Raw genomic sequence first — 14,055 nt, forward strand, 5'->3', positions numbered from 1 at the left:
CACCACTCTTTTATATGACCACTGCAATTACTTGTGAATAGAGACTTTATATATTAAACCAGAGTCAAATTCCCTTTACATGTATATGTATGTGGCCCATAAAGTTGATTCTAAGACATATTATAATACATAAATTGCAATATATTATTATATGTTGCAAGTATAGGTGTATAAAGTTCTTAGCAGCAACAAATAACAACCACCTGACTAATGTTTGAAACTATAGATTATCATAAAAATGACAACTGACCCTTCTTAAATCCTGCCCCTTTTTGCACCGTGTTCCAAAACAGTAAGCAAGCTTGGTGCCCAGCAGAACCTCAGGCAACTTTCTCCTTTCCTGTTCCCTGTATTTACATATGCTATGTGCTATACTTGTCTATGGTGAAAAGAAAAACACATTTAGAAGACAGTTAAAAGATGTTGCTGGGGAACAGTCACATCTAAAGCTAGCTAATGTTAGCAAAAGGTCTGATAAAAACAATATTATATTTTGAAAGTAACTTACCCAACACTTACTTTTTACAACAGAAAAACACTGAAAATAAATATGCAACACTCAAAGGGTGAATAATGTGCATTTCTTCAGCTTCTTGTCGCAGAGAGTGTATAATATTATACATGTATTATGACACTCAGTGGTGTCCTAATGTGCAACGTAAGTCTCTGCATGGATATCATCACTCCACTGTGGCTACATCATCTTCAAACATCAGGCCACCTCTACGCTGCTATTGCTTACATGGTATTCACAAAGTGCTTTACATCCAGAAAAAAACTGACTGTTAAAAACAATATTAGAAATAGCAGCACAGGGTTCACAGTTAAAATACAGAGTCACAGAAACTCTGTCTATTAAGATTCATTCCTGCACTGCTCAGGACTTTCTTATTGCCTAAAGACATATAAAAAGCCATCCATGCTCTAATATCCTCAAAGCTCAATTACTGCAACTCTGTATATTTTAGTATTAACCAGGCCTCTGTATACAACTGATACAGAATACTGCAGCCAAACTCCAGCAGACGTAAAAAAGGGAAGATATTAAGCTTGTAGTAGCATCTCTGCACTAGCTCCCCATTCAGTAATTGAATTCCTTACAAGATTCTTCTGTTTGTGTTTACAGCCCTGCAGTACAGTACAGTAGAGTATAGCCAAGCTCCTAGATCTACAGATCACGGGCTGTTAACCATCCCACGATCTTGTCCAGAACTTTCTGGAGACTGGGCCTTCTTCTCTGTAGAATCTGAATAAATCTTCCACCCCTGCACATAGTGAAGTTCTCCTCTTAGCTCCCACATCCTGAGGCAGGACCACGGCCAGCTCCTCTGCCTTGTTCTTGCTACTCTGTTTCAGCACCATGGACAGCAGCACAGCGCTGCGTGTCTGTATTTACTCCTCTCGGGTTGTCTGCTCAGCTCTCTCTTTGTTCTCTCCACCAACAGCCAAAGATTTAGTAGAGTGCAGACGAAGCAAACCATCATCCTTCATGTTGTGCTGGTGGAAGGTGTTGAGGATGTATTACTATGGGAGTACAGAACAAGATGAAACAATATCCCAGCGTCCCATACGGTAACTTCATTTTTGAAATTGGTCTCATGCTCGCTCACAGTGTTGCGAAGCGATATGTGGAAGCCGGCAACACAGCAGCGGTATTCAGAGGTGGAACAACCACACTGACAATGATTTCCCAGAGGAGGTGCAGCAGTGTCCCTGTATTAGATTCTGTGTCCCTTCAAATCCCACTTCTGAAACAGATTCCTGCAAAATGCAACACAACACAAAACAAGCCAAAAAAACGGCAAACTAAAGCCAACTAGTGAGGTAAAATGAAGCGAAAGAGCTCCAAAGTGACTCTAATAACTGATTCAAGTCACCTAAACAAGCCACTCTAAATGACACACACCACTGCCGCCCATAAACGTGTACCTCATACAATCTGCAATGCTGCCATAACCATATAAGCACAAGGACACCTTGTTGGGTATTACAGCTATATTTTAAATGACACAATATATGGTAGGCTATAAACATACATCTCACACCCGGCCACATTTCCATGCCATCCATAAACTCAATAACACCCTGTTGGTTATTACTGTCATAATCTAAATGATACACTATGGTGCTCATAAACGTGTGAATTACACAAGAGACAGGAATTAATGGAGGGTCAGGGCGAAAATGTCCCTGAGAGTTCATAAAACTGTAAAATTAAAAACAAGGGTGCAAAAAAAAGAAACCTGCAATGATTATAAGTTCCCTTTTAATGGATTTCATTTTGGATACGTTTTATTTGTGCTGTGAACACACTGCTGTCCCGTGTGGGCCTGCATACGTTATGCACGGCGGTGTATTGACTGTGCAGTGCATTCAGCTGAGGTCTGTGGGGGAAGAAAATTGATCGGAAAACAACAAACAACGCAACCTGAAGCAGAACAGAATGTTGGAAAATGCAAGCAGCACCAGAAGAAAACACAAACTCCATAAAAAAAACAGCCTGTCAATAAAAACCTCGGCAGTAACACACTTTAATCCCAGCACTGGGAAAGAAATGAAAACAAATTGTGAGGATATACGCAGGGTGTTCATAGATCAAAAAGAGAAACCAAAAGGACCAAGTTACTCTAAAAATGAGATTACAGTTTTTTTCGATTACTAACATGTATTGGTTGAACTGAGGGTCACACTGTCAAAACTCTTCACACAGTCAGCAAAACATTTTTCATTGCTTTCACACAAAATACATTCAAGTACCACACTTTCCAAAATCCATGAACTCTTTCTGCTACTCCACCACCTCTAAAACAGTGTATACTTCCAGCACATTTTTCAGATGCCATCACTCTTTTAGAACATTTAATAATCATTGGAAATGCAGTGGATTGCAATTTCAACTGAAAGCCGACCCAGCTGCTGCAATTTTTGTTTTGTTTTTTTATAACTTTTCTTCATTGCACACACGAAAAGTGTGTCAACAACGAGACTCACAAACATTCAGAGAATCCTCTCCGAGAGCTCTTACCTTAGCCTGAAGAAGAGAAAAAGAGAGAGCAAGAGGAGGAGGAAGAAGAGGAAGGTGAGCCAATGTTTGTGATGTAATCTGCAACTTTTTGTTGACCCATGTACTTTATCATATTTGTGCATTGATTTCATCATTACATCTCCAAAAAGACTAAAGTCTAAAACATTTTCTTAGCGTATATCTCCTTTTCCATACAGCAAGTTTTACCAAAATAAACATTTTTAACATTACTGTATGTTTACAGTCTGGGATGCTGGTAGTGAGTTTTGCTCCACTGGAGCTTACTGACAAATTTGGATTGTATCCTGCACTGATACAATGTCACTGCAAAATTTATTATAACTTTAGTGTATTGTATTACAATATGACAAGTATTTACTGTATGATCCATTAAACTGCACCTTGTTTTGGAAACAAAATCCCTAAACTGTCCCTAGTATAAAGTGTCTCGATGGTTTGGAAGACTTTCAGAGGTGAGATTAACTGATACATGTTGGTAATGGAGGCTGCAGGAAGAGTTTTGAAAAAGTGGCTTCAGTATTGGCTGATCTTTGTTAGCAATTGAAAAAAAAAAACTGACCCAAAGTTTCATTCTGCTGCATCACTATTACACCCATAAATACAAATAAAAATAGAATGAAAACGTCTGTCATACTATAAATAACACACACTCCATAAAGGGCTTAAAAGACAAGCACACCTCTCTTTAACTGTGTTTGATCTGAATTCAGTCTTCATCCTCCAGCTCTTACTCACAGCTCAGTTCGATCCGGATGAAGTCTTTGATGCCCAGGTTCTCCAGGAACACACCAGACGAGGCCGTGGTTTTAAACAGGAAGGAGATGTCTGCGCTCAGCTCTCCGTGGAAGGTGGGAAAGTGGAGGTACGACGTCTCTTTGTCGAAAAATGCAGCGTTCCAGAAGTTCTCTGAGAAACACAAAGAAAACTCACTGTCAAGATCTTTAAACAGAAATCACATCATAAGAGGCAACTTGTTATGTTAATTAGCTGAAAACAAAAGGTGTACAGTAACTCTGGCTGTGATTTAACAGGTACCATAAAAGAAAGAAAGAATGTTCACTTTGATTTGTTGTGAATAGAACATACATATTGTATTGCTGATCAGTGACAGCTATAAAAAAAAAAACACCTTAACAACTCCTAGGGATTTATGTCCTTTTTCCAGACATTACTCAAAGAATTGTACTCAATTGTAGTCCATTAAGCAGCTAATCAGCTGCTGGTTGTAGTTTCACATCATATGTACAACTCCACCAGACAAATCAAAAGAGCCTGATTAGAGATGCCCAGATCTTGCAATCACTTGTTCCCTCCATCCCAAACATGGCATAGGACTAAAAACTCATTAGACACAATCCTGAAATTAATTAGACCCTTAAAACATTTCAGAGCAATTTGTCTGTAATCAGTTTTCTACTGAGGGGCTGGGGGGCAGATGGTTGGTGCTTTAAACCTCCAGTGTATGTTTTTTTTTTTGTTCCGTAAACTGAAAGTTTATAAATTTCCCAAAACGTCAAACTATTGTTTTAGAAGTATTTCCTGGCCAGAAATAACAGAATCAGAGGGTTACTATATGATGGTGAGGATTTAACCTTTTATGTTTTCTAACAAAGCATCTACTTCTTTGACTGAGTCTCATAAGTCAGTCATTAATTTCCATAATATGACGATTCACATGTAACTAAGCAACTGGACAACTGGGCTGGACTTACTGTCTCCCTGACAACGGAGTGGTCCCACTCTGTATGCCGCCTCTGACCCTGGCCTCTGGATGTCACCCAGTACCAGAGACCGGACGGGGAGGCTCTCCTTATGGGTGAGCAGGCCTGAGTCTTCAGCCCTGCAGGGAAAAAAAAGAAGAGGGAGAAAGAGAAGAAATAAATATAATTGAATGAGATGATGGAGAAGTTTGACAAAAAGAATCAGGTGGAGAGGAAAAGAAAAAAGAGCAAAGCTGAGGAGGAGGAGATGGGGAGGGAGACGAAGACAAAGTTAAAGAAGATATATTTTGAAAAAGAAAAAATATGTGGAGAATCAACATACACACTCAAATATACTCTATAATATCAAAAACCCCAAACTATGATTATTTGCATGCATAAATCTACTTGTGTTTTTTAGTGTTGCATCACTCTTGTGACAATATTACATGTTGTAACTTGCTGATGTAAATATTGCACAGTGTAGGTGCAATCTCTTGGGGACCTATTTATTCCAGAACTGAATTCTAACCATCCTGACAGTCAGCATCCATCCATCCAGTTTTTGGAACAACTACTCCCAAAGCAAGACACCTCCTGTCCGTCCATACGCCCACACAAAGCTTTATGCACTTTGAGATAATCCGCCTATTAGCCTTGTTGCTGAGGAAAGTTCTGTGTAAAAATACATGCGGCACTGGAAGGACTGGAAGCGAGGAGTGTACACGGCACTTTGTGAGTCTGATGAAATATTGAAGAGCGGCAGTGGCAGCTCCGGTCTGTAAAAATAGAGACGGCGTTACACAAACAGTTTGTACTGGGAAAAGATAGAAGGAAGGAAGGGAGGCAAAGGAAGGATTGCTTACAACATCAAGAAAGGTTAAAACAGTTTTGTTTTGTCCCCTGCTCAATTTATCCCAGTCGATTTGTTGTTTGCTCAACAGCCAAAAGTTACAAGTCAAACTGGGACAGTTTGTTAACAGTGTCTGCTGGTACACAGTCATTGCTCAGGTTTAGTATCCTAACAAAAGGTAAAACAAAGTTCAGTCTGGGAGACTTCTCAACAGGAAGTTTCTTTTGCTTTCTTTCACTTGTAGATTCAGTAAAAAGACCTCTGTTTATCAATCTTCTTATTGATTTAGGCTTGTTAGGATGTCAGGTGACAGTATGAAGAGTGACAAAGTACATATGAGGTACGAGACTGTGGTGGATGATGGGTTAAGCGCAGGACTTCTACCCTGGAAACTGGTGGTTGCCTCCCATGTGAAACTTACCATTGACATATTATTTTTAGATTTAGTGGACTTACTATCTGTCAGTTTTTATGTCAGTTTTCTGTTGCTATTTGGTCCAGTTTAGGCAACAAAATAATTTGGTTAGGTTTCAGAAAAGATCATGATTAGGTTTTAAAGTGATCATTAACCATATATTAGAAAGGTTTTCTGGCAGAAAGATATCTGCTAGAAAATTCTTTCTGTCAGAAAGCGATCATCTCCCTGTGCAGAAAGCCAAATCATCTCCAGATCTACACACCATCAACCATGTCCATCAGAGGAAATTCTTAAATTACTGGTTACCACAACATGAGAGTAAAACATTTATGATGAGATCTAATTACAAAAAATGTGTCTTTCTATACTTCTACAGCAAGTTAGTTTCTCCTGATTAAATTACTATCCTTTATCCTAAATTTACACTATAAAAACATGTTTAGATCTCTTATCTAACTGTTTTTTCATGTAAAGATGGCAACAAGGAACAAAAAAACTAGAAATCACATAAAACTTTCCTTTTTACATCGACTCTCCTTCAATATTAAAAAATGTGTTTAAAGGACACCAGTAACAGCTAGTATTACAAAAATCACAAAAAAATAAAGAAATAATACCACCACACATTAAATGGTAAGTAGCTTCATTTATACAGACTACAGAATAATTTGTCCTCCACCTCCTTTCATGAAACATGGTGGCAAGCTGATGGTACATGTTTGAACTTAAAAGTGTAAGATGTGTGATTATAAATGTTGAGAAAAATAAATCAATATGTGCTTAGAATGTTTCATACCACTCTGTGCGGTCAGCGTCACAGTTGCAGTAGTGCTGTGGGTCCACACAGTCGCCCTGCAGGCCACAGGCACACTGCTGACTGCCTGGCTGGGAGCCACCCCAGTAAGTCTGGACACGACCGGAACCGGGACCACCGAGCCACCAGCTGAACGGAGAGCCCTCTGAAACACACACACACACACACACACACACACACACACACACACACACACACACACACACACACACACACACACACACACACACAAACAGCTGATCAGCCTTAACAGAGAATCTGCCCTGGAAATGTCACATCTCCATCCTGGAGTGTCCAGTTCTTGTTAAATTCTACAGAGGACCAGGTCCAGGACAGGAAACAGCAGGTCACTAAAACTGAAGAGGCTGTAAGACTCCTTAATTCATCCTCCAGACTCCACCATGAGTCTACTTAATATTTATTCATCTATTCATATATTTTTTGTTTTGTGAGTAGTATAAAAGGATGCCAACTTGCATTTTATTGTTCAGTCCTGTGTTGTGGAATAAATAAATGACCCTTGTATCTTGATAAATATGAGAACATTTGATTCAATTATGTTCAGCCTTTTACACTAGTCTTACTTTTATGTTCTAAAGTGGTTTTCACTCTATAATCTCATAAATGTACTTTTTGGGTTGGCAGAGAGAAAATAACTAGTTGCACTTAGAAGTTATTTTGCTGTATAAAATAAAATGGATATAAACACTAACTACTAATATTTATTATACCAGCTAAGTAAGTTAAAAACACAGTTGCAAAGCTTTACACAAACACACAAACATATATAAAACTTATAAATAAAATTACAATATAAAACACTGCACTTCAAACTGGTCAGCATTCTCCTTTTGTTATTTTGTGATTTTTTTCATGTGATATGCCTTCACTAATAATGGCATTTTAATTGCATCCTTGGCTCAGTGCAAATGTGCCTGAGGTAAGTCCAGGGGCTTCCCTTTTTCTGTGGTTGGCCAGGTTCAAGAACACCTTACATTGCACTGACCTGGAGTTTACTCTTTTTATAATTGTGAGTATGTTTTCAGTACCTTTTCTTGTTGCAACATTTAACTAAAAGTTCACCTTGGTGACGAGTGAGACTTCATTCATTTGAACACATCTTTTATGGTCATCACACTGAAACAGCATGTACACATTAAGCATTCAAAGATGACACTCAAAAACATATACATGAAACTTTGATTTTGTTTTGCTTTCGCTTCATGTCCTCCAGTAAACACTTCAGTGAAAGTATATCTTAGCTCTTACAATCAAACTGAAAAGACTTTTTGGGAAGAGAAAAAAAAACACTGAGGCCATGAAATAAACGTCTTCTATTGTGAGTTGGGAGCATCATCAATATGAGAACACTGTGAGCTGGGGTCAGGAAAGGTCGATCCATTCCCTCATTCCAAAAACAATCGATGATGCCTGTCTACATTGCTTTTATTTCATGTATTTTATTGGAACTTCTCTTCTGCACAACAAAAGAGCATGACTATACATACTCCATGTACTGCTCTCCTCTTGTCATGTTGATGTACAGACTAAGAAAGAAAGTAAACAGTCTCTACATCCATCCATTTGTTCTTTCGCCTCCTCTTTCATTCTGTTTGCACGTAACTGTTCTGTCTTGCTTTATTGCCAACTATCTTCACTGCAACCTGACAGAAGATGGAAATGATTCTAATGCTTTGAATTTAGTAAAATGCCAGTAGAAACATTTGTTCTTGTTTTTGTTTTTTTTAACTGACTCTCCACAGCATGACGGTCAATTAATGACTTAAACTTGATGGAGACAGACAAAAAAAAAAAAAAAAAAACCCAGACAAACTAATTGGACTGACTCTAAAGGAAGGAGACATTTAAACAAATCGCACACAATCCATTCGTCTGGCTCAATGGTAAATAAAAAGAAAATAATTTTGGAGCCTGATTTAGTTTGAAGTGTGTAGAGAGTGTAAGAGTGTAACAATCATTCTGTTTTGTCTGGCAGAGCGAGAACGATATGTGGAGCCTGTAGGGAGTTAAGATTGTTTTCTCCAGAGCTTTTGTTTTTCTACAAAATGATATACGCTTCATAACTCACTCTGATAAAATTAAATTCAATCGGCACAAAATGCAAAACAAATATTTGTATCCAGTAAATCAAGTCCTTCATAGAAAGACAAAACAGAATATTTAACAATGTTAAAGGCAATCATTTGTTTTGCCCTCATTTTGTCTGAGTTTTTTTTTCTCACTGGAGGTAAATGAAGCAGAAAGAATCAAATTAGGAAAAAAAACATCTTACTTTCTTTGAATCCCTGCAAAAAAAATCTGAGCCAGCTGAACAGACACCAAAGAAAGAGGTCTCTACCTGGGGTGTTGAGGAGGCGGGACTTCCTGCAGTGATAAGACAGTTCCTGTTCGCAGTGCTCTGATTGGCTGATGGCAGCCAGAAGCTGCTCCTCTTCAGTCGAGTAGTCAAAGTGAACTGAATGCTGGTTTCCCCCTGGAGAAGGTCGGAGCCTGGTCAGCTCTGTGTTGTTGTGCTGGATCACCAGCCATGTGTTCTCCTCTGCAGACGGACACACAGACAAGAAAACACAAACATTACTATTGTATCATATAAATTACATTGTAAGGTCAAAGGTTTGGCTTCTGCTTATAATTTAGAGGGCTGACGGTCAGAGGTGTTTTCTCTTTTTCTCTTATTTTTCCCAAAAGAACAACTTTTCTGTCTACCTTCTATTTCACTATTTGCATTCCTTTGCATAAAAGTCCTGCACACTGTCTCGCTAACTGCTTATATATTTATTTATTTACCATATTTTGGTGTCCTCAACCTTCATCAGGTATATGAACAAGCATCACCACAGGTCTATACTGTATATAAACATAGTTGCTGCCTAAATTTCAGAGGACCACAGACGTTAGTTCCATTGTTTGAAACGCCTCGAGCAAACACTGGACCTGTTCACACCTGGTATTAACAATGCTGCTTGGGTCATCCAATCACAAGTGGACAGGTATAAATAAAGGTATGACTGCACCCAAAATGCATTGAGGACTCTTTGAGATCTGATCATTGAGACTACATTCTGACATAGTCTGTGTCACATATGATCATATTCTTTCAACAGTGTGTATGTGAATGTGGTCTGGGCCACAATGAAGGACCACTTCCTCAACTGACTTCCTGTAAATACACAAGTGTGTATTTATTTCACAAGAGACTTATTTCACTATTTACATTAAATATATTAAAGAAGTCAAAATTTTATTGATGGTTTACATGTCAAATGTTTCAATTTACAATAAAGAGTAACATATATAAGCTACTTCTTTGTAACTCCCATGGAGAAATCCCCCAGAAAATCATCCAATTTGGTGAGCCGTTGATGGAGAAACTTTATAAACTTTGTGAAACACTGTCTATGACAATTATTAATTCTTTACTTTTGATTGCTTACTTCTTTTAAATGCAACAAATGTTGAACATGAAGTTATTTCTTTCTTTGTGTAAAAAATAATGTCGTTTTTTCCCAGCATGATGGCTACTACTGCTGGTTACAAACAAAAATGCATGTGGTCTTTACAAACAGACATGATGTGGCTACTTGTTTATTTGCATAAGGAGGAGAGAAATGATGGTCACTAGCTGCATTCTAATGCCAGGTGTGAACAGATATACCTTGAAATGTCCACTTGTAACTGGATCACCCAAGATGCATGTTAATGCAAAATGTAAACAGGCACACACCCATACTACCATCCAAGCATTTTTCTACTTTAAATATGAATAAATATTTAAAAACATTTCAGAAGATGAGATGCACAAAATCACAATCACATGTGATGTGATGTGATGTTCGGGTGTCCACGCACATTTGGCCACATAGTGCATGTGATAAACGAGGACGGAGCAAGAGAGAGAAAAAAAAACTGGAGGAACCCACATAAATAAAAGAATAATCACTATTCAAATGTATACAATTATGTGAATCAAGTAGATAAAGATGGCAAGAAAGATATATATGATGAAAAGGCGAGAAAAATAAAATCAACAAAGTTCTGTATCATCGTGATACAAATGGTACAAAGCACCAAGACGAGAAGAGAATGACAGAAAAAATAGCTTTGTAGAAAAAGGGAGGATGGGGGATAAAATGCATCAGAGCGTGATGACAGGAGCATCATCAGTTACAATTATGTAAATGTTAATCATACAAAATGTTGACTGATATAGTGTGTGAGTGTGCGTGACTGTGTGTGTGTGTGTGTGATTGTGTGTCACCTGTCATGTTGCAGTAGACCAGCTGTGGTTTGATTGGTCCGCTGCCGTCCACGTCGATATAAAAATGTCCCGACGTGTTGCCGTTGTGTTTGTATGCCTCGCAGGACTGTTCGTACACAGCTGGGAGGAAGATAATGAGATCAGCTCCAGCATGAATCACATCAACATCAACACATCAGCTGGCATATTCACACAGGGGCTGAGAGGGGATGAAGATCAAATAGCGTGGAGGATTATGGGTACTGCTTCATACGTGCTGAATTACCATCTCAGACTGAAGACAATCATTTTAAGTTTTATTTCTGCAGCAGCGTCCCATAAAGTCAAGATTACTTCAATCAGAGAGGACAGTAATGACTGATGGGAGAACAAAGACTAAATAAATAAAACTTCAGACCTTTATCAGCTCCGCATCTTCCTCTCTATCTCCATAAGTCTTCCTCCTCTCATCGTCTGCAGTCAAAGAATCGAGTCCTTCAAGTCAAATCCATATCTAAAGGTTCCCACACTCACCTGTTTATATTTCTACTTCTCTGCGGCTAAAGGCCTTTTATTCATCACATTCCCTCGGCATGGCTGGAAGAAGGAATTCACAGAAACATCAGCAATAAAAATGGGACCAGAGGTGAGCCGTGTGGGAAACCCGAGGATTTGACTCGAGGGAATCTGCACAGAAGCAGTAAATCTCTCCTCGCTGTTGCGGTTTCATTTATTCATTCAGTATTTGGTAGTTTAGTCACAGCTACAGTCTCATTAACTTCCATCATATCACCCACATGCAAACAGATTCTATAAATATTCTACAGTGAGGGTAAAAATACTGATCACATGAAGCTCACAAAGGAATTTGTTTGTTTTAAAAATGTCTCCAGGCTGCAGCTAAAAGAAAAACAAAAAGCAAGAAACACTACTTTGTTCTGTCATATCTCACAATTTACACCAGCTACACATACTGTCATTATTGAACAATATAGCCGGTAAGTGCATCTGTGATTTTTTTTTTTTTTTTGCAATTTGAAGTTCAAACTGTAAACTCAGCCTCTTTGCCACATGGAGCTGCCAACTAGAAAACGTCTCTTAAATCCCCTCTTACACGAGACAGCTGACATGTACATAAAAGTAGTAACACAGAGCAGTGCAGTCTCCAGGCTGCTTTATTTATTCATCTTTCATCCCTCTTTTCTTATATGCTCTACTGCTGTTACTTTTAAACTGTAAGTCATATTTGTTGATAGTTTTTTTTTTCATTTTACCTGTTCTCCGATAATAATATTTGTAAAAATAACTGCATGTAAAAGCAAATTCATTAACTGCCTTTTTTTGTGCTGTTTCTTTCACATTTGGCCTCTTACTTAATTTTGATTTCCATTTTATCCATCAAATCTCTCTTATTTTTCAACATGTCTCCTGGAATTACTTTTACATACCACAAATTTGCAACAGCATATACAGTGCTTAACAAATTTCTTAGACCACCTGTCATAAAAAACGTGAAAATAGAAATATTTTAGAGATCTTTCAAAAACTTGTTTAAAACTAAAGATGTTATTGTTATTTTTTTTGGCAAATAACAAACTGAAAGAACTAAATAGTCCTTTTTTCCACACATAATAACCAAAAAACCTAACACATTGAATGGCCTCCTTCGGTCTTGACAACAGCTTGCATTCTTGCTGACATTGTTTTTATGTACTTTTCGACAGTCTCTTTTGTTATTGAGTTCCAAATAGTTTCTAGCTGTTCCCACACACTTGCTTTAGATGAAACTTTTGTGCGATCAATCTTTGAACCTACTAAATCCCAAATTTGCTCAATAGGATTCAAATCCAGACTTTGACTTGGCCAGTCCATCAGTTCCAGAACTCCAGATTCCTTTTTCATGGTCAAACAGTCTCTGCACAGCTTTGAAGTTTGCTTGGGGTCTTTGTCTTGTTGGTATATGAACCCATGACCAATCAGATTCAGTCCAAAAGGGATTCCATGATGCACTAAGATGTTGTGGTAGACGTTCTTGTTCATGATACCGTCGATTTTCACTAATTTGAAAATCACCACCATCTCCACCGTGTTCAACTGTGGGTGCAGAGCATCTGGCATCAAAACGGTCTCCAGCTTTTCTGCAGACACAAACACGACGATGCTGACCGAACAGTTCAAACTTGGACTCGTCTGTCCAGAGTACCTTCTTGCAGTTATCAACAGTCCAGTGTTCATGCTCCCTGGCGTTTCTGGGTGTTTGCAGGCCTCAATAATGGTTTCTTAGCAGCTAGTCTTCCCTTTAAGCCTTGTTCCGTCAGTCGTCTGCTTATTGTCATTCTGGAGACTTTCTCAGACTCTGATCTGGAAGCATTTATCTTTGCCTGAAGATCAGTAGTGATGAATTGTTTTATATCAAAATAATTTGGAAACCTTTTTAAAATGTAATTAATCTACTTCTGCATTACAGTATCCACTAAAGCATGATCGTTGATGTTATGGTTACATTTAGTAGTTCCTCATTATGGATAGATTGTCATCTTAGTTAAAATATTGAGTCTTATGTGACTAATGGGCACAATTTCTAGAATTGGTCAAGACCACTGCAGCTAGAAAAAGAGAAAAGTGATCTCTTTGGGAAACTTCACACTGGTAAAATACATCCACTAAAAGTGCTTGTTTTAGCCACTAACAGGCTCAGATGGTTAGGCGACATTATGGATTGGATCCCTACAGAGACAGACCATTTTTAAAGAGTAAGATCCATTTTGTTTAACCGGAAACAGGTACTACACCACTCTTTTCACAGTGACCAAACTCCATTTACAAAACCAGTGACTTTACCCCTCTGGTCTATCTCTGCCTCAATTACTTTTTAATCCTCTAAAACCCCAAAACTCACACAATAACAAGCAAACCAACCAATTGAAGCTGTGGGAGACCAGAGAGGATGGATTACACTGCAGCTC

General features: G+C 38.3%; 1 protein-coding gene across 1 annotated transcript in view; it reads right to left on the reverse strand.

Moving 5' to 3' along the window:
- LOC146318036 (contactin-associated protein-like 4) overlaps positions 1-14,055 on the reverse strand; it is a 136,127-nt gene that overhangs the window by 32,609 nt on the left and 89,463 nt on the right. The window contains exons 12-16 of the mRNA XM_084732216.1: positions 11,111-11,230; positions 9,191-9,391; positions 6,814-6,976; positions 4,759-4,886; positions 3,782-3,952 (exon numbers count right to left, since the gene is read on the reverse strand). Of these exons, the coding sequence (XP_084588342.1) occupies positions 3,782-3,952; positions 4,759-4,886; positions 6,814-6,976; positions 9,191-9,391; positions 11,111-11,230 (783 nt within the window). The remainder of the gene's footprint in view (positions 1-3,781; positions 3,953-4,758; positions 4,887-6,813; positions 6,977-9,190; positions 9,392-11,110; positions 11,231-14,055) is intronic.

Source organism: Lutjanus erythropterus, chromosome 12, assembly GCF_056507025.1.
Source record: "Lutjanus erythropterus isolate fLutEry1 chromosome 12, fLutEry1.hap2, whole genome shotgun sequence".
Taxonomy (NCBI): domain Eukaryota; kingdom Metazoa; phylum Chordata; class Actinopteri; order Lutjaniformes; family Lutjanidae; genus Lutjanus; species Lutjanus erythropterus.